Consider the following 25,579-nt stretch of genomic DNA (forward strand, 5'->3'; position numbering starts at 1 on the left):
TCTAGAAGGTTCTTTCTCTGTCTCCTGGTGATGCACACAGAGAAGTTCCTGGAGGGTTGGACCTACAGGGGGAATTGCTTGGTCACTGGGCTCACACAGGGGCCATTTTGTAGACAATACAAATTGTCTCCCGATGGTTGCACCTGTTTACACTCCCATCAGCAGCCCAGAAGTCACTGCCTGGCTCCCCGTGCTCCCCACATTGGATGCTGGAAGATGTTGTCATTGTTCTGCGCAGCTCATGTGTGAAATGGTACCTTCTGAAGCCGAAATGTCAGGGCGGAGCCCAGCCATCTGCACGTTCACGGGCCCTCCTAGTGATGTGATGTCCTCGAGTCTGAAGTGGTGGTTCAGGAAGTCTGTTTCTACCCCGATGTTATAAAGAGCGTCTCCTGTATCGTCTTCCAAATACCTCACAGTCTCACCTTCCCCACGGAGACTTGAATCCTCCTGGGGCTGATGTGTCTGTCCAGTTTGCGTGAAGGCTCTAATTTCATTGTTTTCCGAGCGGCTCATGCGCGGCCCCGGGCCATCTAGCTGGAGGTCCGTCCTCTCCCCGCGGGCCTGTAACCCAGCGGTGCTGGGAATGTCATTTCCACAGGCATGGGAGCCGCTTCCGGTCTCTCGGCTTCATCCTACAGATGAGCTTTTCTGTCCCCGGCAATAGTTCTCAATCCCAGCAGCTCTGCAGCTACTCTCGATCTCTGGTCCGCGCAGTCACCAGTTTGTGGGTCCCCAGACGTGTCTCGGATGATCTCAGTTTTTTGCTTTTCTGGGGACACATTAGCGTCAGCTCCCCGGCCCCACAGGAGGGCATCGAATCTTTACCTCCACTTCGGGTCGCTGGATCTCTCGCTCAAATGGGGGGAAATGGACATTATGTGGCATTGAGTTTTGTGGGTTTTTCTAGAACCTGCAGGAGGTCATTTTTCATAACAGAAATGCAGATAGAGCCGCCTCTCACAGGGGCTGGCTGTCATTCCCGCCACCGACTGTCACGTGAGCGGGATGCAGCTGAGGAACCACGACGGTCCTGCAGCCCATCCCCCTCGACGCTGGGCGGCTCAGTGGGTGGTGCTCAGGGTTGGGCTGAGGAGGCCTTCGTTGGAAAGGCGGACCCTCCCATCCCTAAGCATTTCCGGCTGCCTGAGGACATGCTACTCTTAAAACTGCCTCCTGCCAAGGTCTTTCATGGGCAATTTCTAGCCACATCCCAGTTGGCGTGTGAAATGGCACAGGACAGAGATGCTCGTAAATGGAGAAACGCTTTCTCCTCCTTCCAGTCAAACTGAGTGGGAAACCAAGGCTGAGGGGCCCAGATTCCACAGTCCTCGCCTCCCAGCATCCTGCTGTGTGCTGTGCTTGGTGCTCCGTGCTCGGGGTTGGGGTGGGAGAAGACTTTGGAGCCAGGATTTCACTAGTCAGAGAAGAACGCAGGCAGGTGACAGCATGACCAGAAGCTCCGAGGCCCTGGCTTCTCCCTCATGACAGCTGTTTCCCTCGGAAGCGGCTCTCCAGAGGCCAGTGTTACAACACCCCACGTCTTGCCGGATGGAGTGCAGTGGGTTGTGTAGTGTGTGGAGGCCTGCTGTTCCGGTGAGGGTAGCACCCCATCTGAGCAGAGCTCTCCACGAAAGCGTCTTGCCAAGATCTAAGGGAAGAACAATCTAGGTAGAACAGCAAGTGCAAAGGCCCTGGGGTGTGCGCATGCTTGGTGTTGTTTACAGAGCCGGGGAGGAGGCCTAGAGGACAGTGAGAAGCACATGAGCTCCCATCGTAGAGGAGTGTCCGTTCCCAGGCCAAGTGGAATCCCTGGGTCCCAGCAGTGGGGCTCGCTGTCTGGTCCATCCAAATGGAATTCTGAGGCGGAGACCGGTGGACGTCCCGGGCGCCCCGGCTCCTGCTGTGGGTAGTTGTGAGCTCGCAGCCACTCACACCGTCACCCTCTGGGATAACCTGACTTCCCTATGCAACAGGCCCCCGGCGGTGGAGGCCAGGATGAGAGGCTGCCTCTGTGCTCTGTGTAGCCCTCAGAGCCCCAAGCCCCACGCCCGGATCAGGTGGGCACTACAGAAAGCGGGGGTTCCCTGGGGTCTCGAAACACAGGTTGCTGGTGGTTTTGTAGAGAGTGAACTTGAACATTCCTCTTCTTCTGGAGGTGGGGGAGCCACCATGTCTTGCCGGACCCCGGCCTTGGCTCTGTTGGCAGTCTCGTGAGGCACTGGCACCACCTCACCTTTTAGGTACGTGCCCCGGGCTTGGCTCATGGTCCCAGGTTGGCCAACCTGTTCTTTGCTTCTTGAATCTCATCCAAGTGTTCGCTCACACGCTACATGGGTGATTTTGACTTTATGACTCTGCTGAGTTAGCCCTCCCAAGGACTAGTCTTTGTTCCAAGTGGCATGCAAAGAAGCAGGTTTTGGTTGCCAGATGATAATTGCAAAAGAATTCCCACCTTCAAGGAGCCAGAGCCTGGCTATGTGGGTCTGAACCAGGCTCTGCTTATCGGTGGCTGCCCCACCTGGGTATGTGACTCAGTCTCTCCGTGCCTGTGTCACCATCCATTCGCTTAACTATCCCTCCAGGAAATTCTTACTGGCCACCTAGTATGTGCTCGGCTCTGTCCTGGGTGCTGGCAGTGAGTGAGAGATGAGGGTCCTTCCTGCCTTCGCTGGGCTATTACAAGCCAGTGATAAAGGATCCTTGTAGCCTGAGCCACACTACCCTCTCTCAAAACCCAGGACCCATCACCATGGTAACTGGGTGCTGTGTCTACGCTAATGTATCTTGGGGGTTCACCCTTGTCCATCTAATGTTAAGTCTTTGTGGACAGAACTGTGGATGTGCCATCAATGAGATAATATAGGTGTCAGTGTAGAAGGTGCCAACTAAACAGCCTGGACCCACGTCCTTTAGGAACGTCGGAGATGAACTTGGACCTCCCTCCTGTCCTTCCAAGTGGCGTCCCCTACCAGGGCCTTGGGGAGTAGCTCTCTGCCTCCTGCCCTCGGGCACTGCTCTCTTGGCCCCTCAATGGTGCCGTGTGGCATGTGGATTTGGAGTTCTGAATCCTGAAGGCTAATGGCGGGGGGCAGGTTTTGAGGAAGATGCTGGATTAAGACCCCAGGAAGCTGCGTTTGGGGGTGTGGCCTGTCCCTGTGTCCCTGGAGGTTTGCTCAGAGCAGGCGACCTCCTCTTGCCACCTTGTTGGCTGCCAGCTGCCCTGCCCTCCCCACCTGCCAGGCACATGCCCTCCTCCCAGTTAGCACCTCAGCTTCTTGCTCGAAACCAGCGTCTCAGAACTGCCACGTTTACTCATCCCGAGAGCTGGGGACAGTTTGGAACGCAGCGTGGCACATTTTTCTCGTAAACTCGAGGTCTTGCTGGTAAGATGTCTGGGTGCTGGGTGCTGGGTGCTGGGTGCTGCAGGCCTGCTGCCTGGGCTGCTTCCGGAGGCCTGGTTTGCAGAGTGTCGGTGACTCAGAGGGCAGCCAGTGCACCAGGCAGGGTGGCCGGGAGGGGCCCCTCTCCGCAGGATGTGAAAACCCACCCGAGAGCACGGCCGACCTCAGGCCCACCCACTCAGAAAATGCAGAACAGCTCCACGGTGAAAGTGCTTCAGTGAAGAGGGGTGGCCTGGCCGTCCAATCCGTTCATCTGTTACCCAAGCGCTCTCTGTGTGATGGGCTTCACACACAGTCACTGTGAGAACAGGAGCAGCTGCGAATACGGGGTTTTTTTGCGTGTTTTTTTTAAATTTTTTTATTGCTTAAAGTATTACAAAGTGTCCTTTTTTTTCCCTGCCCTTGACAATCCCCTGGCCTCCCCTACCCCTCAGTGTCTTATGTCCATTGGTTATGCTCATATGCATGCATACAAGTCCTTCGGTTGATCTCTTACCCCCCTCCCTCCTGCCCCCCAACCCTCCCCGGCCTTCCCGCTGCAGTTTGACAATCTGAGGCAGCTCTGCCTCTGTATCTATTATTGTTCAAAAGTTTATAATGGTCTCTATTATCCATGAATGAGTGAGATCCTGTGGTATTTTTCCTTCATTGACTGGCTTATTTCACTTAGCATAATGCTCTCCAGCTCCATCCATGCCGTTGCAAATGGTAAAGTTCCTTCTTTTTTACAGCAGCATAGTATTCCATCGTGTAGATGTATACCTTTTTTGTTAGCTGGGCAGTGCTGCACCTGTATCCATTGCTTCTGAGATGCTCGGTGTTATTGCCATTTTGCAGATGAGAAAACTGAGGCGCAAAAGCTCCAGTGATTGGCTCACATCCCCTCAATGCATGTGCTTTGCTTACTATGTGCCAGACACTGTGGAAAGCACCTGTCATGTGCTGACTCATTGATTTCCTCTAAAATGGGTGGCATCCTCTTTAAAATTGCCCGGGACAGTTATTGCCCACCTTGGACAGGGGAGGTGCAGAGAGGCTCGGGGCTCGCCACCACAGCAGGATGTGCCCGCCTGGGATTTGGATCCCAGCAGCCTGGCTTTCAACAGTGCATTTCCCTGTGATTTGGCCCCCTCTAAGGTGGGGGAGCCCCTCACCACTGTGCTAAGAAAGGCTGTGTTTGTGAGCTCAGTGGAGGGCAGAGAAGGGGCTGTTGGCTGGAGAAACCCAGGCAGCATTTGAGGCTGGATGTGGACACAAAAGTAGGGTTAATTTTCTCACAGTTCTGGAGGCTGGACGTCTGAGATCAGGATGCAGGTGGTCGGGTTCAGGTGAGAGGCCTTTGTATATGGACACCTTCCCACTGTGCCCTCACATGGCAGAGATAAAGCCAGCTCTCAGGTGCCTCTTCGTAGAAGGGCACTAATCCCATCAGCAGGGCCCCATCCTTGTGGCCGGATCTGACCCTAATCCCCCTCCAAAGGCCCAGTCTCCATATACCATCACATTGGGGGTTAGGGTGTAAAGCAATTTGGGGGACACAATTTGGTCCACAGCAGGGACTGTACAGGTGAAAGTTTTGGTCAAGAGGACGAGTCAGGAGTTCAGGTTCTGTCTGCATGTCCTGGGAGATATACTGTGTCTCAGGGACACCTGGTGTAATGTCACTCACTTATAGTCCTTGCCGGTCACTCAGGGCAGCCTCTGAGTTGAGAGCAGTAAGTGTCAGGGTCTGACCTGTGAATCTCACTTGGAGAAACTTACAAGGAGGCCTGGTCCCTGCTTAGTTAGGCCTGGTGGAATCTCTTCTCTTGCCTAGGAGGCCCAGGGGACCCTGATTTACTTTGCTGATTCCCCACAGGCTCTTGGCTGAACAGGAAGGTGGAGGGTGCTTGGCCCTGCACTTGACCTTTCCCTCCCTCTCCCCCAGGCAGGCAGGTGGGTGGGTGGACTGGCTTATCCAGGGCTGGGCCCCATAGTGAGGCATTGCCAAGTATGTGGGGACAGGCCTGCACACCCAGGCAGTCTGCAGGTCAATCAATGCTCATGCCCGAGGGCCTCGAAGGAGGCAGACGTGGCTGGAACCCGGGGGAGCAGGGGAATCGTAAGACAATACACAGACAGATGGGCAGTGTTGGGAAAGGGGGGGTGACGATCGGATGCTTCCTTCCAGGACAGGCCCATGGTGGCCTTAGGAAATGTGTGGTTGTGGCTTGAGCTGGTCGGGACACATGTGGAAGGACACAGAATGATCTGGAAGGTGAATTTATGGGAGGGTGCGGCGGAGGCTGGGCTGGAGGATTCAGTCAACATCCAGTGAACCCTTGCCAAGCATCAGGGGCCAGGGTGGTTTTCGAAGGAAAGGTCACGTGAGCAGGCGGGGGCTGACCTCCTTCCAGAGGCCACCAGGACAGCGTGAGTGACGCTGTGGCGCGAGGGCAGCAGCTCAGGATAGAAGTGCTTCCCGCTGCCCCAGCTCCCACCTGGCCAGCTGCACTGCCCTCCCCGCCTCAGTGCCATCTTTCATGCCTGAGCAACGAGAAGTCAACTCCAATGTCAGACCAAACGCCTGGCTCGTTCCTCCAACCCCCGAAGAGAAAGACGGCTTCCCAAACAATTAGGTATTTATTTTATCATCTCATTTGCGGTCGCAGGCCACTCTGTGGGTTTGGATCGCTGCTGCTTTCCAGAATGGCAACTGGATGTAGTAACAAGTGCTTTTCTTTTGTTTCTGTTTTGTTTGAAAAAAAAAAAAAAAAAAAGCAACTTATTTTGCAGCACTTGCTTGCGGCTGAGGCCTCCCGGCAGAGGTTTGGGGTCGAGGCCTGAAGAGATGGCTGAAGAACAAGGAAGCAGGGGTGTGTGTAGAATGCTTTCCTGCCTGTGGTCGCAGCCTGAGAGCTGTGTGCTTGCCTGTCCGGACGGATGCCGCATAGCTGCATGTCATCAGAAGAAATTCTGCTGAATTGGAGAAAAGGCCTGGGCAGTGGGAGGCTCGGCTCCGGTCTGTGCTTACACAGTTGGCTAGTCCTTCCTTGCGGGGCAGCGTGGCTTGGAGAGAGTCCAAATGGTTTCTCCCTTGATCTAAGCCGCCGTGTGATTATGGAGGAAGTGGGCCGGGGAAGAGACGGTCGCATGTTCTGTACTGGTTGGGACTGGTTTCCACTGTAGGACCATCGAGCGGAACGCACCTTAGACGAGTCTCTGACTCCCATCCGCTCCATGACACAGATGCGCTCGGGCCTCTCCATCTAACTGCATCCATGCCTGTGTTCTCAACGGCTGCTGGCTGGTTGTAGGATTAGTCAAGGTGACAGGTTCTTGGGTCTGTGTTTCTTACGCTTTCATGTTGGTTATCAGTGTTGATTAATCAGTGAATCTCTTCCAACCTGTATCCTAAATGAATCCCCAGGCTAGCGGCCGAGTCAAAGGTTCAGGCCTGGGGTTGTAAAAACGCAGCTTCACTCTGTAGGTCTTCAGCTTCGTGAAGCACCACCAATGGGGCAGTGATTCTAGGACCCGAGGCCCCCCTCTCTGCCGTAGGGAGGGTTTGTGGTTGTCACCCAGGGGGTATACGGTAACTCAAACACTGGAGGGTGGTGGAGCTGGGGCCCGAGCTCGGCTCTGCAGTGCCAGGAGGCTGCTCATGGACAAGTCGCTCCATCTTTCTCTGCCTCAGTACGCTGACCTGAGAAATGGGCACCACACCACCAACCCCACCTATGAAGAAGGATGGTTGGTGGTTTGGGTCTGGAGCTGAAATTCGAGTTGAATTTTGGGTCTTAGTTGAATTAAAAGGGGCCCTTCCTCTGGCTCTTGCTGTTTTGTCTTCCACCAAGAGACAGACAATTAAAGAGTGAAACTTCATGACTAAACAGGAAGCTGCACCCCAAAAGGCCGCAGACAAACCGGTGGGTTAGATGCTTTGTAAATTCTCTGAACTCTGGTGCAGAGGGGTGGGGAGTGGAGGTAGTGCAGGCTCGGCTTCTTGGGGACCCGCCTCTGAGACTCCCCCTCAGAGCACCCAGGTACTGGCCAGCTGTGTGGGGAGCCTGGTCCCTGGGGTTCCACCTGGGTTCCACTCCCTGCTCCCAGGGTGTGCCTTGGAAGGTGCCCGGCCCCTAGTACCTGCTCAGCGCTGCTTGAATGGGTCCATATGGACAAAGTGAGAATGTCTTGGCCATGACAGCTCCGTGGAGCCAATTTTCTCAGAGTAACAGCTGAGTCAAAGGCTCTCCCTTAAGCTCCAGGGGGATCCACCTGCTGTTGGACAGAGACGGGGAGATGGGCACCCGTGTGGTGGTGGACATGGGATGGTGGACACAGGAGGTTTTCATTTCTGGATGCATTTTGAGGGCAGATCCAGAAGCATTTGTATGCGGAGGGGATGTGGGCTGTGACCAAAATTGGCCTGAGCAACCGGAAGTAGGGAGTACGTTTCCTATAATGGGGACAAGTAAGTAGAGCAGGGCTATTTTTGGGGTGAGGGGGGCATGGAGATGGGAGTGAGTCGGGAGTTTGGTTTGGGCCATATTTGAGAGGCCCTGTGGGCAGTTAGGTGTCTAAATCTGAAGTTCAGGTGTGAGGTCTGGGCTAGAAAACATGGATTTGGCCATTGTCAGGATGTAGGTGATATTTTAAGGCCCTGAACCATGGGTTTGGGACAAGCCAGTGTGTAGCAGAGGTAGGGAAGGACAGTGAGTGAGCTGCCCTAGGGCCACACGCACCTGGAATTTTGGCGAGTGGGTCTTTGTGCTTCAGGAGCCGGCCTGAGATGCCCAGTCCAAACTGTGTTTATAGCAGCTACGGAGGAGGGCGGGCAGGGAGATGGTTATTTTGTCCTGGGCTGCAGCCGCCTGTGATGAACCCCGAACAAACCTATGAGAGCCCAGCATCTGGGAGTTCAGGTCTCTCCCCCTGCAGAAAAGAGCTGAGTGCGCAATACTTGCAGGAGAGCTTCAAATCTCACCGAGCGCCTCTCCTTGAGAGAGCATCGGGTTTAGCTCATGACGCTAGTGAACAGGCATCTAGCAACGGCTGGGTCACTCCCGGGGGGAAGTGCATCTCCAACTATTTCTCAACCAGGGAGTCAAATCGGACCCTGGCCGTGTCCTTTGGCCATTGAAAGGGGCTGGAGAGAATACTCGTTTGGAAAGCAGTAGGCGTTACACAGCTATAGAGAGCAGTTTGTTGTGGTTTTAAAATGAAAATGTGACATAATGGGATGGTTTGTAAAGTCGACTGCTCGCAGCTCCTTTTTAAGGGCCTTCGGTGCTCTGATTGGGCAGGGCTATAAAAATAAGTCACTTTTAAAAAAAATTGCCGACCAAAGCCACAGGAAGAAAATCTGAATTCTTAGGAATTTGCATGCCCACTGAGGTTGTATCACCACTAAGAACAAAACAGGGGTCCACTTTAGCACCTATTAAAGCCTGAAGGAGGATTGCATGGGAGTCGATCCCTCATGAAATTGATATTCTTTGCAGCAGAGGCTAGCTTCTAAAATTGCATCGCATTCGTTGGCCATGGTTTGAAGCTCCGTGGCATAAGCAGCAGCACGGCTGTTTTGTCTCGCTTAAACCATCAAGCCAAAACATCGCCACAATCTGCTGCTGCCACCGATCTCCCCACTTCTTTGCACAAAGTCCCTCATGTCAGTGACGGTCGCCCTGGTTTGGGGTTAATTCTGGCACCCATGTTAAGATGACACCGGATTTGGGCAGAGGGTTCCGTTCTGTCCTGGGTCCCACGTGGCCCTGGTTTTAATGAGATACTCACTAAATGGCTGATATGAGCATGGGTTGCAAGCATAGTAGAGGTCGAAGATGACGTTTTATCTTCTTCTCAAAAATGGTTTTGCAAATCTCTTTCAGAGCTGATAGACACACCCCTTAGCTGGATACAAAACATATTATGAAACAGAATGACTGTGATCTTTGATCCGAGAAATCAAAGTTAAAGGTAATTCATATCTTCTGCCTCTCCTTTTGTTTTCCAGCTGTGTGTTTCCTTAACTTGAATAAGAGAAAACTTGACAACCTGAAGCCCATCCTCACAGACACCATTTCCTGCTCTTTTAAGGGCTGGACCCCCGCCACTTCGTAAGGGGGCCCCCTGGGGGACACCCCGGGGATGCTCTGGGTCTGTGAGGCTGGAGCTGGAGGTTGGGGCGGGAAGGAGGGGGTTGGGGCGCTGGGGATTTGCATGCTCTCCCAGGGGCCCCAGCACCCTTCCCGGGGGACTGCAGCCTTGTCATGCTCCCATTTGAAAATTCTGCTCCTGTACTTTGCTACCTCTTTTTGGGTTTCGTCTACGTTGCTTGGTGTATGCAGTTAGGCAGGCTCTCGGTCAGCGGTGGGGCGGTCTGCGCTGGGAAAAGAGAGGGGGCAGGTCGATAAGAAAACCCAGGCAACTACTCTCTCCTCACGCTTGGGCCGCCTCCCGTCTTGATCTCATCAGCTTAACTGGCCGCTCGGTGTCCCCACTGAGCTCAGCACAGCCCCTCATTGAGCTTTAAGCTGTAGATCCACCTCAATCGGCTTCGGGTTCTGGGCCTGCACAGAGCACCTGGCAGCTGACACCCTTTATAATGCAGGTGGCGGGGGGCTCTGTGGGCGCAGCGTCCACGTGGGACAGTGAGGAGGTTGCGTTACCTCTCCGTGCCTCAGCTTCCCGCTGAGATGTCAGCCTGGCCCATTGTGATCAGACCAGCCGCGGTGCCCAGCACCTGGGAAGCGTGCACCGGGAGCCAGCCAGCCTCAGCACTGGGGTTCCGTGCCGCCTGACCCCTCCCGGTCGCCACCGGGCTGTGGCTTTTGAACGGTCCCTTGGTCAGTGAAAGTGGTTCATAGCTCACAGGACAGACCCAGAAGTTCTCACGCCAGTGGCCCAATGAAAACACAGAACAGCCCTCAGATGCCATCCTTTAGCACACAGTCCAGGACCCTGCTCCCCAGAGGGTGGGGCCACCTCGATGCCACCTCCCACGGGCAGCATGAACCCCGAGTCAGGAGGGGCACATTCTCAGCCATGACTACCAAGCACTGTCCACAGGCAGAGGCAGCAGTACCACCACCAGTGCCCACTGCTGGACCCCCACCAGGTGCAGGCTCCCCGAGGGCTTCACACCCAAGGAGTCAGGATGACAGAAATGCAGCTGCAACAGCAGTGCTGAGAGGGTAGCCCCTGGGGATGTCGGAAACGGTCCTCCCCCTCCCTGGTTAGAACTTGGCAATGCTTCTGGCCCGCAGGGCCCGGGGACTTGGCCTCAGAGGGGATCACCAGTAGGCGCTCCTCAGACCCCACCACAGCCCTGGGCTGCAGGCTGACCAGGGGGATTTGTCCTTGTCACTGAGCCTCGAAGGTCTCTAGCCCCTCCGGAAAGCCATGTTCCCAGAGCAGCAGAGATGCTGGGAGAACACAGATCATTTCACTTGTGGAACCAAAGTTGCAGGGAAGACACAAGGCCCCTTTCCCACCTGCTCATGGGGGACACGGGCCTGGAGCTGGCTCTCGACCTTCAGAGCAGCTTTCCGCAGGAGCAGCTGGAGCTCTCGGACTCTTCGATTTGGCCCAGAGCGTGCAGCCGCCTCGATTCCCGCCCAAGTTCGAGTGTCTTTCTGGCCACGGCCCTTGCGGCCGGCCCCAGGCTCTCGCGGGCACTCACGTGGTCTAACCAGAGTTCAGAAAACATGCTTGAGGTTTGGGAGAGAAGCAGGATGGGGTCTGTCCACTCCCTTCCTGTTGCTTTTTTCTCAGGGGATTAAGTTCCAGAGTCAGCAGTTAAGGGGAAAAGGCCTAGAGTCAAAATCACCCTTGAAAGCCTCTTCAGTTGTACCTAAGAGTACGTGTGTGTGGTTTTCTGTATGCAGCCCTGCACAGCCATTCCCTGCAAGCTGATGTGTGAGCACCTCGGCTCAGCTAGAAGCCAGTCGGCATGCATCTGTCTGGGCCTCCAAGCGAACCAGAAAATTCCCGGGGCAGAGTGGGATGCTCACAGAAATCAATTCTGTTTGAGGAAATTTAACCCTAAGCTGCCCCAGAATTGCTTGATGCACAAAACCAGGAAGGGGCATTGACTTCCCCACATTGCCACCCCCAAAAAGTAGGTGAAGAAAACATTGGGTTTCCTTTTCTTCTTTGCCGTTGGTATACACTACGGGGTCATTAAACTACATCGCAGGCCAAATCTGGTTCCCAGCTTGTTTTGGTCAATAAAGTTTTATTGGCACACAGCTATGCCCATTTGCTCACATACTGTCTATGGCTAGGGCTGCTTTCATGCTCCAACCACAGAGCTGAGGGATTAAGGGGCTATATCGTCCCTTAAAATGTTTCTATACGGCCCTTTACAGGAAAACTTTTAGTGACCCCTCAGATATTCTCCTTATGTCTACAGCCATATATTAGAAGAATTCTAGTTTCTTGTTGATTTGTAATACCTCTTTATATATAAATGACTTTTTGTCACCCACTGAAAACATTTGGAATTTTGAAGAGAAAAGTGTATAACTTTTATGTACTTACATCTGCCCATCTTTTCCTTTCTGGCCTTGGCCTTAAGAGTCAGGCTCAGTGATCACCCTGAGGTTGTAGACGTGTTCCTCATCGGTGTTTTCATCACAGCGCCTCAACGGGGATAAAAGGTCAGGGGTGCCTGTGGCAGACCTAGCACCACTGGCCTCAATTCTGTTCTGAGAAAGTGATACTCAGTGACCACCTTAACCACTCGGCTCATGGCTTTCTCTGCTGTTGACTCACACAAAAGCCACTGAGGACTCCAGGGCCCCATAAGAAGGGTGACGATTACTGAGCTTAATAGCACGGTCTCTGTACCACCCGCCATGTAGTGTCCCTGTTTGTGAAATGGGTCCTGGGTTCCGGTCCTGATCCCCTCACCTGCTATGGCAGAGGACTGCCTGTCTCTGTTTCCCCATCCATAGAGTAAGAATATTCTATGACTAGGTTTGGTGTGAGAAATAACTTAGCCCTTAGAACAGTGCCTGACACACAGTTCACCCTCAATAAATGTGAATGGTTTCTATTATTTTGTAGAGAAAATACTTTAGACAAGTCATAGACAGGCAACCAATTTGTCAATCAGATAGCAAAGGAAAATCAGCTTCCCTAAACCAAGTGACCTAGGCTGCTGGTGTGGGGTCCTTGTGGTGGGCTAAGATACATGCATTAGGCATCTGCTGTGTGCATGGTGCAGTCCATGGTACAGTGAGGACACAGGTGACTCCAATAACCTGGCAGAGGAGAGGCGAGCAGAGGATTTTGAGAATTCAATACAGTTGATCCTTGAACAGCATGGGTTTGAACTCTGTGGATCCACTTATCCATGGATTCATTTCAATAAATACTGTAAATGTATTTTCTCTTCCTTAGGATTTTCTTCATATTTTTTCTCTCTAGCTTAGTTTATTGTAAGAATAGAGTATATATATAATACATACAGCTTACAGATTGTGTTGACTATGTTTTTCAGTAAGGCTTTGATCAACAGTAGGCTATTGGTAGTTAATTTTGGGGAGAATCAAAAGTTCTATGTGGCCCTGGCCGGTTTGGCTCAGTGGATAGAGCGTTGGCCTGCGGACTGAAGGGTCCCAGGTTCGATTCTGGTCAAGGGCATGTACCTGGGTTGCGGCCACATCCCCAGTGGGGAGTGTGCAGGAGGCAGTTGATGGATGTTTCTATCTCTCTATCCCTCTCCCTTCCTCTCTGTAAAAAATCAATAAAATATATATTTTTTTTAAAAAGAAAGAAAAAAAGTTCTATGTGGACTTTCCACCTGCACAGGGGGTCGGTGCTAACCCCCATGTTGTTCACGGGTCAACTGTGCTTGCTTCCCGAGGGAGTGAGGGCCCCCTGGTAGGGGTGTGATGGCCTGTAGGGATGGGCAGGAGGGAAGCTAGGATTTGAACAAGGATTGGGGCTAGCTGTAGAACTGCACGTGGCCAATTTGGGAAGAAGTGGGAGGAAAGGTTGGCATAGGATAGATCAGGGGTCCTCAAACTACGGCCCATAGTTGCAAATACAAATATTGTATTTGTTCCTGTTTTGTTTTTTTACTTCAAAATAAGATATGTGCAGTGTGCATAGGAATTTGTTCATAGTTTTTTTTTAAACTATAGTCCGGCCCTCCAACAGTCTGAAGGACAGTGAACTGGCCCCCTGTTTAAAAAGTTTGAGGACCCCTGGGATAGATGCTCAAAACACTTATTGAATGGATGAAATGCTGATGGCAATGGCATAGAAAAGGGGTTCAGGGCTTAGGCCTCAGAGTCAGACCTGGGGGCAAAGGCCAGGGTGACCTGAGGCTATGTAACCCTTGTCTAAGCGTCACTATTCTCATTCGTCAATACATGTTAGTGAGCACTTCCTGTGTACCCAGGCACTGTTACAGAGCTAGGTGCATGGGGTGGGGGCAAGAACATTAACAAAGCACCAGAGAATTCCCAGGAACCGATAAATAGAGGAGACGAGGGGACCCCACCATGGGGAGGCGCACTGAGCATCGCCACCAGGGCAGCCTCCCAGAAGAGACCATCCAGGCGGAGCTGTGAATGAAGTGAGGAGGAAAAGCAGAGGCGGTGGAAGCCCAGCCAGGGCAGAGGCTCTGGGGCACAAGTTGGGCACGGTGGGGCGCAGGGCCCAGGACGCTGGTGTGGTTGGCATGCAGTCGGGGAAGGGCAGCAGGGCCAGGTCACAGGGCCTGCAGGCAAGCAGGGGGAGGCCAGGCTCAGAGCAGGGCTCTAGGAGAAGGGAGGCCTTAAGTGCATGGAGGGGTTCTGAGCAAGGGGGTGAGACTAAGGATGTGAGAATGAGGGGACAGCAGGGCTGAGAGGGGGGTCCCTCGGTCTCCCCAAGGACAAGAGGTGGGAGAGACCAAGGGAGGGACACCAGGTGGACACCGTGGAATGGAGGCAAAGGCAGTGGCAGCTCCCTGTCTCTCGTCCTTGAGCCGGGACACCTGGGTCTGCGAAGTCGGGAGCTCCCGCAGGCAGGAGACCGAGTAGGGATGAAGTGGTCACGCACGGACCCTCTCAGCGCTCGGAGCCCTAGTCTCCAGACTGATGCACCTGCACGGTCATGGTTACCACCAGCTGGCGCTTGTGCACTAGAACTTTCTCCTGTGCACAGCCAGGGGAGCAAGCTCTGAGGTTTCAGGAAGAGGGGGTTCCTCTCCCGGGAGGTGTCGTGGGTTTGCGTGGGCCTCACTGCCCGGCCACCTCCTACCCCCGAGGGCGGGCCGTGGATGTAAGTACACCAGCTCCTGCATGTTCCAGAGGCAACTGGGCTTCTACCTGAGTCACTCGCAGCCAGCAGGAGGGAAAGCATCTTGTGTCCACCCCCTGCCCTGGCCCCCCAGCTCCGGGTTCTGACCAGGGAACCGGCCTTTGTTGAGCGCCCTGATGCCAGCGGCTCTGCCCACCAGCTATTTTTAGAAGCCAAGGCGGTGGAAAGTTCCCACTGAGGATCGACTCCTCTCGTTTCCTAGGTTGAGAAAACAGGAAGCCCTTCAGAATCCGGGCTTTGAAAAGCTTCGCTGAAGCTGCGCTGACCCCCCGCCCCCTGGCACCAGGCTTTCATGGGGCCTCACAAAGGCCCTGGCTCACCAGGCCCCGCAGGGCTCTTGAGGGGCGAGGCTGGGGCAGCCATTCGCCATTGGTGCCTGGTATAGGGCTCCCAGAATTCCCCTGGCACATAGTAGGTGCCCAATTAATGCTGGTTAGCTGAGTCTGTCCATTCATCCTCTGAGTTCCCACTCATGGACCCCTTTCCACACTGGAAATGGATGTTATTCCAATGTACATTTGCATGCATGAACATACATGGATCATATTCGAATATGTACATACATGTCACATACATACATATTACTCTACAAACCAATACCTGCTAGACACTGGCCACTGTGGTAACTGTCACTTGTATCATCTCATCCAAGCTCCTCAACAACCTTCAGAGGAAGGTAACATTTTCATATAAAGTTTACAGATGGGGAAACTGAGGCACAAAGTACTTCCATCACTCAGGCAGGGTTCAGCAAACAGGGAGTGGCAGAGGCAAGACTCTAACCCTGGCCCGCAGGCTCTGGAGCCTGGACTCCCGCCTCGCACGTGCTCTCGGCATCCCTCTGCAGAATAGTGAGCCGTGCCGGACTGGTTGCTGGTGCAAAAGAAAGCATTGAGCCCAGCGCCCCCCACAAAGTGCGGGGGTGTCGCTAACCATCGCAGCCACCGGCGACAGAACCCCCTCACCAGGCTGGTACAAGGAGTTTGTATGTCCATCGCGCCTCACATCCACCCCAAAGGGCACACACTGTTATGATCCCCACTTTACAGATGAGAAAACCAAGGCACAGAGAGGTCAAGTCACACGGCAGCCAGTTTTGTGAGGGAGCTGAGTCACGCCTGACTCATCCAGCTCTAAAGCAGTGTACATCGCTCTCCTCCTATTTCGGGTGTTGCAGACTCATCCCTGGACCTAGGAGGACCCAACTTGAACAGGGAGAGACTTTGAGCAAATCTCCACAGGGAACCCTTACTTCCAATTTTCCGTCTCTAACTGTAGGTGAGGCTAAGATGAGAAGAGAAAATAGGAGGTGGCTATGGAAAGGATTCGGTGTCAGAACAAGGAGAGGGAGGTTCATGTACCTGTGATGGGACCGCTCAACTGCCCACCCGAAGGTGTGCACACCCCTACGGCAGGCGCACACCCTGTTGGGCCGCATTGATGGCAGGGTCTTCTTTCTAAGAATGCAAAAGGAAGCTTTCACAAGGCCCACTATTCTAAGACCTCACTACCTTGATTCCAGGAAGTACAAGTATCCTTGATAAGTGGCCCAAACGGGAGAGAGCTGGTGCTGTGTCCTGGAGGAAGAGGTCACCTTCTACTTGAAAGCCTCGCCACGTGGGGCGGGTCCCTGGTTGTGCTGAAATAGAGATGATGTGCACATTGGTGGCCAGTCTTTGTCTGTGGTGTCCCCCCCCCACTGTCCTTTTAAAGGCCTCTTTTGGGGGCTGTACATGCTGTGGGTCAAGGAACTGTGTTTCAGTCCTGTAATAGGTATTTCCTGGATGTCGTAATAATGGAAGGAGTTTGGTGAGCAATAGAGAGCCTACAGTGCATTAAATAAACAGAGGGAAGCTAGGCTATGGACAAGGCTCAGTGGTTGAGCATCAGCCTATGAACCAGGAGGTCACGGTTCGATCCCCAATCAGGGCACATGCCCAGATTGTGGGCTTGATCCCAAGTGTGAGGCATGCAGGAGGCAGCCGATCAATGATTCTCTCTCATTATTAATGTTTCTATCGCTCTCTCCCTCTCCCTTCCTCTCTGAAATCAGTAAAAATATTTTTTAAAAGATAAAAATTAAGACAGAAGAAGAGGAACTTACTGAAAACCTGCCACAAGGTCCAACTCCATTTCTGCCATGATTTTTCTGAAGTTATTGTTTAGACAACTTTCCCCAACAAATCCATAGGAAGGCATTTCGTATGTTAAAAACTGTCAAACCTATTATTGCAGAGAACAAAAATGTGTTTTGAAAAAAAAACAACACCCGATTGTCTTTGGCTCTAGAAAGTGAATCTGATCTGTGTTTTGGTGCCTCACTCGCCCCTACTCTCTCTCTCTTTTCTTTTGTAGTTAATGAAATCATCAGGAAGGAGTTTTCAGGACCTCCCACCAGAAATCAGACGTAGAAGCCGCCATTAGCAAGACACCTTCTATACCTGTCCCCTCGGAGCCCTCCACGCCCCTCCCGTCTTCCTGACGGTCTCCGCCCGCCCGGAGTCCCACGTGGGCAGCCGACTCGTCCAGGAGCTCGCCACCTCTCTCCGGAAACACAGCGAGGACACGCTGCCTTTTGATTTTTCTTTTTTTCTTAAATCCCAAAGAGCATCTCGGTGGACTTTAATGGTGTCCCGTCCAAACCTGAAGTGCCTGCTGACCAAAACCAAATTCTGATCAAGACAGCACGCCGGACCGCACCTGAGAGCCGGTGACGAGCTCAGGGCACGGCCGGTGGGGGATGGAAGACGCAGCCCTGTGGTTAAACCCCGTCCTCCACTCATTTCCCAGCTCCGCACCTTCCGGAGGAGAGGAGTTCCCAAACAGAACAGGCAAAGGAATGTGGCCCAAGCGTCCAGCTCACGGCCTGGAGAAACAGAGGCCAGCCCGTCGTCCTTAGGGCCACCCGGGCGTGCCACAGCGGGGCCACGGCTAACACGTATTCTTAAATTCTCATCCGGAAGCAAAACTGTCTGGCCCCTACAAGGTCCCCCGTTAGAACTTCTTGGAGTTAAGTTATGACATGTATGCTTTTTCCCTGCTTCATGAGGCTGGCCGAGGTGGCTGGAGGTGGCGCCGCCCTGGCCAGCAGCTCCTGCCCTGCAGCGCGCCCCGGACTGGAGAAGGTGACCCCGGCTGCAGAGTGAGCGCCCTGGCTGCAGCCACAACCTAAGGCCTCTGCAACGTCCCCGCTTGCTTTCTTCCTAACAGCCAGAGTGCTTTCCCACCAAGGCGTTAAGAGAACCCCACGCATGTGCATTGCATTTTCAGAAGGAATGGCACAGGGCTAAAGCAACCCCCCTTCCCCCTCAAAAAAAAAAAGCACAGGTATTTTTGTGAAGTGATTGTGAAAAGAGGCACTTGGCAGGCCTGAGTGAGTGGGCTCCCATAGCAGGGGGAAAGGGCTGAATTCCCTCTTTCTGGCCTAGACTCCAAGTGGGACACACAAGCTCAGGATCTGGCCCTGAAGGTCATTGGTTATTTTGACCTGAACCTATTGAAAGCCCCGCTCGGCCCCAAAGACCTTTCTGCATAGCTGCCTCCTCCAGCACAGGACTCATCTGAGTAGGGCTGGTCCACCCACGGTGCACCCTTAGGTATGCGTGGCCCCGCCCCCTCGTTTATCTCCCCTGAACACATCCAGGGTCCTCCAGCACCTCCCTCCTTTGGTGCAATTTTGCCAACAAAACTCTCAAAGTTCTTAGCAGGTGAGTTTTTAGCACAAAGATGTATTTTGTTTGCATTTCCTGCAGACACCCCAGGACGCACTGGGGATTCGTTCTCAGCCACTCGGTGGCTTCCCTAGTAACCGACAGTGAGTGTATGCCTGGCCCTCTGCGAGAGGCTGTGCCCCAGAGATTTCCGATCAAGTCCGCTAGGTAGAGGGGATCACGGCAGGTGGGGGTCCCCTGTGGGTTTTCTCAGTGCTGGCTTTCTCATCGAGGTTCCCCAGAGGTCACACCTCCCCGGGAGCCGGGCCCGGAGTGCAGGACTTGGTGACCGTGGCCCGGTGTGTTTGGTGCCCCAGAGGGAGGACAGAATGCCCAGGTTGGGCCCTTGCACCCTCCTGTCTATCACCTTTTGCTAAAGATAGATAACCTTTGACCCCAAGGGCAGAGGCCCACGCCTCCACCCACCCAAGCACAAAGTTTAGCAAAAATCCTTTGAAACAGACAGAATGCCAGTAAGAAGGCGACCGCTGCTGCAAAGCTTCGGGGATGCAGAATTCTTCCTCATAGAGATCCTTCCACAAGCAGCTCTACCCAAAGACCTTTCTCGCCAGCAACGCTGACTTCACCGGGAAGAGTTCGAGTGTGCGGCGACTGACGTCCTCTCACGGACCTGGCCAGGAGCCACTTCTTTTGCACATGAGGAAATTTGGCCTTTCCTCAGCTATCTGAATGTCTTACCCAAGTGCCTTCCTGCTATTGTAGCAAAGTCGCTCAGCTTCCCTGAGCATGGGGGGGGGAAAAGGACTAATGCGTTTTCCATCCATCTCCTAACCATGTGAGTGGCAAGGGCCTCCTGTGAGTTCAGACCCCTGTAGGTACACGTGTGTGTGTGTGTGTGTGTGTGTGTTATACACACACAAACTCTCTTTTTCTAAGACATCTTAGCTGGATATTATTGGAAGCATTTCCACAAAACAACGATCCCAGACAGCAAAGGAAAGAGAAGCAAGGACGTTCGTTTTGAGACATAAATAGGCGAGCAAACATACTATTAGGAGCCGACAGCTATGGAGAAAGTTTTGTCAGTTACAGGTGCTGGAGGAAATTTTGCCAAGAGTAATTGCTCACGAACTACTTTCAGGATGAGAAGAGGCCGCCAAGTCCTCTAAGAGAAGGTGAAAGCAGGGATGTCTACGTGGTGAAGGGGTGTGTGTTGCCCATGTGTTAGAAGGACCTCGGTGAGGTGGACGTTTGCACTTGCTACTTTCAAGGTCAATGCGACAGGTAGCACTTCTAGCAGAGACCTACCATGTTGCTGAATGTAGTCTATCTCCAAAGTTTGCCAGTCTTCCCGCGTTGTACAAAAATACTGCTGCTTCATAATATATAATAGCGATCCAAATTAATTAGTATGTCATTAAATTTTATTTTCTTATCTGTATTTTTATGCTTTTTATCTGTCCTCAACATAGTGCACCCCGGTTGGAATTAGAAGAATATTTATAAATGGTCAGAAGTCTTTTTCCAGTGTATCTTTTAACATCTATGTTGATTTTCCCCCCTAAGAGAAATGATGTATTCTTGAAAAGGTGTTAATCATTCCAGGAAACAAGACAAAAACCCCACCTCAGAGCCTGTCAGTCACCTATCTCCCAGACAGAAGCATCTCCAGAGAAAGGGGGAGTGGCTTTGTGGCAGAAGGAACCACCTGTCTTGCCTGAGACCAACGCTGCCTGACTCCAGCTCTGAGCCTCGATCTTGTCACCGAGGGGAACTGTATTGTAAAGTGTTTAGATCCCCCAGTAAGTAGATGGTATCAAACACCTGCCTGTGTTGTAAGGGGATTCCGGAAGCACCCGTGTTCACAGAACGCCAAGTGCAGGCTAATGTTTACAGAGCTGACTGAATCCCGGTAGATGACCTCACACACATTATGCAGAGGACACGGCCTCTGATGACATGCCTGGTTCCTTCTAAGAGCTGGGAAGCACTGGAGTGCTTTTCCTGCTTACATCAGCCTCGGCCGAGGTGGGGGCTGCCCCATTGAGACAGATCGGAAACCAATGTGTTCTGATTGTCACTCTGGACGAAAGCGAGGCAGAATTTGTTTATTTTCATGTCAAAAGACACTTCCCAAGTGCTTTCTATTGTTCAAAATGGAAAGAGTGTCAGGGGTCTGGTTAACAACTGCTCGCTTCGTGCTTACAAGAAGCAGGGGGTGGTGACATTCTTGGCAAGCAGGGCGATAAACGTTCCTGAACTTATATTCTTGGAAGGGCAGCACTCTAGCAGGCACCCAACACACCTTGGCCTGGTGTCTTCCAAGCTTGAGACTTGGGCATTCAGGCCCACGGAGCCCACCGGCCAATGCGCGTGTTTTCCTGCATCCCAGCTAAATACGTAAGCAAAAGGGAAGCTGGGGTGGCAGGCACCCATCCCCCCAGCTTTCCCAAGTCCCCGAGTTACAGCCAACATCACTGTCTTAACTCAGTTTGTTCAAAAGCAAACTTCTCTGGTGCTGGTGAGCTAGAAGTGCTCCCCGAGCAAGTCCCTCCCAAGGTGGAGCTGGGGTGCTGGGTGCCGGGGGAAAGGTCGAAAGCAGCTGTTGCCCGAGGAGAATAAACACCTGCCTCTTCAGGGTTTGCATGAACTGGATGCAAATGATGCTGCTTCCAGCATTCTGACTGGCTGTGGTTGGTCGAGCTTAGCATCCTGAACACATGGGCAGAATCTCACTTACCCCAGTGGCCGCTGCGGCCCTCCGAGGGGAGAGAGGGCTGAGAATGTCCGCCTGAGTTCCTCGCGATCCACGTCTCTCCAACCGGTGCTGCTGGGAGGCTTAGGTTTTGAACATCGACTGTTAAAGGAGTTTGAATACATCACATTCCTATGCAAGACGTTTTTAATCTCCAGTTTAATGTAGTTTATTTTTGCTATCTGTAAAGTATTTTTATACGGCTTGTATCATGATAGTTTAGCAATAAAAGAGTTGAAAGCACCGGCTACTTTGGTGTCTCGTTTCTCTGGAGACAGGCTGCTCAAGAATCCCCTTTCTGTGTTGAGTTCACACAGCAGGGAGCCTTTTTGGGGTACACACACCGTGCATATGTTTACTCCTCATCTCAGCCCTCTGAGGGGGAACCATTCACTTCACGCCTCCCACTGGGGAGAAGCCACCTGCCCGACACTGCGGAGCCGTGCGGTCACCTGCATTTGTCAGATTCCCTGTCCCTCGTGGCCCTGCCATCGCCAGCGTCCCTAGGCCTCTAGAAGGAGCACCCAGGTAAGTTAGGTTTATAACGTCTAACCATTCACTTCACACCTCATAGGGGGTCCCAGAGCATTTACAGCCAACAGGGCTGAGCTGGCCACTCAGAACGCAAAAGCAGATCTCTGCTTAAACATCTTACAAAATTCCAAGTTATATATATATAAAAGGTTACCCTTTATCATCAACCCACAAACAGAATTTTACAATTAGATATTACAAATACTAGAACTTTCCAGCTGGCTTACAACAACTACGCCCTCCCCTCTCACTTTATAGTGACAGCACCTAAGAGGTTTGGAAGTTGTTGCTATTTAAGTCTTAACAATATTGTTCAATGTTCATGCTACTCTCCGTGCTACCCGTAAGCCCCAGGCAAGCAGGTGCCCGCCCCCTGCCTCAGGGACCACTCACCCCTGCTCTTGGAATGCCTCCTTGGGGATTTTCCAAGCCTCCCCCCAGGGTCTGCAGCCAGCATTGCCATATGGACAGGGCCCCACGCACATACAGGGCCATGCATAGGTGCTGCTGCTGGAAGCACCCACCTTGAAATGCCCTCTGGTGACAGGGACCAGCTGGCTCCCACTTCTTCCCTTCAGGGCACCAAGTCAACCAGATGCCCCAAAGAGCTCCAGAACCTGCACCTAAAGGGTCCAGACTGGTTTCCAGGGAGCTTCCTGGTAAGCAGACTGCCCCTGATGGGCAGCCCCTAAGTCCTTTTCCTTTTTCCCCGTGGGATCATGGGAGATTGGCCCACCAGAATGCCGCTGAGACACCTATCTGAGGGTGCCTCAAATTGCTTATGTAGACAGGAGCCCCACAAAAAATAGTTACCTAGAGGCCACTAGGACCCTTATGGTTTCTGCTGTGGCTGCGTGCAACTGATTTTCTTGGTTAACTCGCTTTCTGAAAACTTTTTACCACTTTTCCTGAATAGAAACTCAGAACCATCTTAAACAGAAAACAAGGATAAAATGATACAGCCGTTTAAAAAGTAAGCCTCTGTTCACCATTTATAGGGTGTCCCAAAATTCACGCAAGAAGTGATTTTGATAGAAAATACAGGTTTATAATTAAAAATTGTAAATTTTTTATTGATTCATAAAGTGTACAGTATAGGGTTATGTATGGAATAGCACCTCGGGTAAATGGCCTCCATAGCTTTGCTGGCACATACACAAAGCCATGGTCTTCATTGGTCTTCATTGTCCCTGCTCCTGGGCCATAATTGGTACTTGGTAATGCTTATCAAATTGAAGGGATTGAAATCAAAGGGCAACAGATATTAGAATCTGATTCAATAAACCAAGTAAAATTAGGCTTTTATTTTGTTGTTGTTGTTGTTGTTGTTGTTAATGCTCACGCAAAATTCAAATCTTGCGTGAATTTTGGGACACCCTGTATATGTGAGCCACGCTGGGTAAACACAATCAAATTCAGCCGATGCCTCGTTTCCCCAGATATAAAACGAGGGTAAGCATAGTCCCTCCTCCCAGGTATGGGATGCTTTATAACAAGCGTTAACAATTGATACAATCGCCATCGTTTAGCAAACAGAGTTAAGACTCACCCAGAGCTGCACCTCCTGTCCCATCATCTGAAGGAAAGATTCAAAGCTCTGACAATAGGTATTGGATTTTTCTAACCAGATCCTCCAAGACGAAAACGTGAGCTTATCCAGCTTTCAAATCCTGATCGGAAAGGGAAGCCTCTCAGCCCTGGGCGACTTTGCAAACCTGTGACTGTCCCTCCTCGCTCCGGGCAGCCATAGTGCAGTGGAGTGTCGTCCTGGCTGATAGGCACTGGGTTAGCAACCAGGGGGGCTCAGAAGTAATGAGATCTGGGGGAGAAAGCAAAACGCTGACTCCTACACAGCCTGTTCAGGTTCATCAACTGGAAAGAAGCTGGGTTTTTGCAGGAGTTGGTTGAATGTAAAATATTGGGGAGAAGAAGGCACAGACCACAGGGGCCAAATGAAATGGAAGTGGAGTTGTTTCTTTGGCTTGAGGAACCTTGGTAGCTGTGAGGAGCTACATGAGACGAGTTTGCTATCAACATTATGCCATTTTATGGTATAAAGATGAATGGGGTTGGACCAAACCGTCTGCAGAAAGGGCTTCCCACTTTGAACTGTCTCCCCCTTCACCCTCCTGGAAAACTCAGAAGTCAAACTTGGTAAATGACCATTTATGCATGGGAAATAAACTCATGCATACATGGTCAGTTCATTTATGACAAAGGAGCAAGGTTACTTGATGAGGGAAGGGTAATCTTTTCACTAAATGGTTGTGGGGAAACTGCAGTTTCCCCCAAGAGATGAAAATCCCTGCCCTGTGCTAGGATTTCCGGATATTCTTGCTTTCCTAGAAATTTCAAACTCTGAAGCTTGGCACAGAACTCCAGACACAAAGTACAGTGACAACCTGATCTTAACCTTTTATTATTATTATTATTATTATCATTATTATTATTATTATCATTACTACTACTACTACTACTACTAGTGACCCGGTGCACGAATTCATGCACCAGTGGGGTCCATCAGCCTGGCCTACTGAATCAGGCCGAAACCGGTTCGCTGACATCCTCCAAGGGGTCCCAGATTGCGAGAGGGTGCAGGCCAGGCTGAGGGACCTCACCAGTACACTACACAATCGGGGCCAGGGAGGGATGCAGGAGGTTAACCAGCCAGGGAGGGACTGCAGGAGGGCTCCACGGCTGGACCCAAGCAGCAGCAAGTTAACCTACCAGTTGGAGCATCTGCCCCCTGGTGGTCAGTGCACGTCATAGTGAGCGGTTGAGCAGCTTTAGCATATCATTAGCATATTACACTTTGATGAGCGGCTGACAGGCTGACCGAACATTTAGCATATTATGCTTTTATTATATAGGATGATGATGATGATTATTATTATTATTATTATTATTAGCAGAGCACTCCTAGAACACACTGCTGCTGGGCTCCTGCCCCTCACACCATCAGGGCAGCCTTCAGTAAAAGTATCTACAGGACGGTCTTACCTACACTCCAATTATGCACTCTGCAGACTCAGGCACTTCCTGTGTGACTTCTTAATGGCCATAAGCCATTTCTAGCTCAAGGGGACCCCAATCTTTCTAATTCCCAGTCCCCTCACCCCACCCCTCCAAGCACAGCCTTTTTATGGCAACACCATCTGAGCAGTTGCTTAGTCAATAACCTGGGCATGACCCTGGCTCACTTGCTGTCCCCCAGCCCCACACATCAGCACGTCTTGGTGGGTCCACCTCTGAAATCACACCTCCTTGCCTCAGGCTCACTGGACCACCTTTATCTCCTGTCTGGACAACAGAGTGGCCCTTTGCTGTCTGGGTTCCCTCCTGTCCTCACAGCCACCAAGTTGAGCCTAAAGAAAACTCACATCACACCTATGCTTAACAACTTCCAATAATTTCCCTTTGCATTCATCTCCCTCCCCCCAAATTTACTTAGGTATAATAGACAAATAAAAATTGTATATATACAACATGTAAAAATTGTAGAATAATTACCAAAATCAAGCCACATATCAGCTCACATAGTTACCTTTGTGTGTGTGTGTGTGTGTGGTGAGGCATTTGAGATCTACACTCTTAGCAACTTTCAAATATGCATTAGGTTTCCAGAGCTCATTGTTCTCTTGGCTGAAAGTTTGTACCTTTTGACCAAAATCTCCCTATTTCCCCCAGCTCATCCCCAGTAACCACTGTTCTACTCTCTCTTACTACAAGTTCAACCTTTTTAGACTCTTCATATAAGTGATATCCTGTAGCATCTCTCTTTCTCCATCTGGCTTATTTCATTTAGCACAATGCCCTCCAGGTTCATCCACATTGTTAAAAGCAATGTCATAAAGTGGTCTACAGATTTAACCTAATCCCTATCAAAATTTCAATGGCATTTTTCAGAAATAGAAAAA

At 51.8% G+C, this 25,579-nt stretch overlaps 1 protein-coding gene across 2 annotated transcripts in view; it reads left to right on the plus strand.

The window, feature by feature from the left end:
- The window catches only part of NFATC2 (nuclear factor of activated T cells 2), a 140,232-nt gene extending 118,856 nt beyond the window's left edge, over positions 1-21,376 (plus strand). The window contains exons 10-11 of one of the 2 annotated variants that reach the window (XM_070419759.1): positions 9,275-9,362; positions 17,058-17,145. In XM_070419759.1, the coding sequence (XP_070275860.1) occupies positions 9,275-9,318 (44 nt within the window). In that variant the 3' untranslated portion in view covers positions 9,319-9,362; positions 17,058-17,145. Of the gene's footprint in view, positions 1-9,274; positions 9,363-17,057 lie in introns of both variants that reach the window. The other variant, XM_070419758.1, reaches the window with a different exon arrangement.
- The last annotated feature ends 4,203 nt before the right edge of the window (positions 21,377-25,579 follow it).

This window comes from Myotis yumanensis, unplaced genomic scaffold (genome assembly GCF_028538775.1).
Source record: "Myotis yumanensis isolate MYYU_CA2020_CCGP unplaced genomic scaffold, mMyoYum1.0.hap1 SCAF_7, whole genome shotgun sequence".
Lineage (NCBI taxonomy): Eukaryota > Metazoa > Chordata > Mammalia > Chiroptera > Vespertilionidae > Myotis > Myotis yumanensis.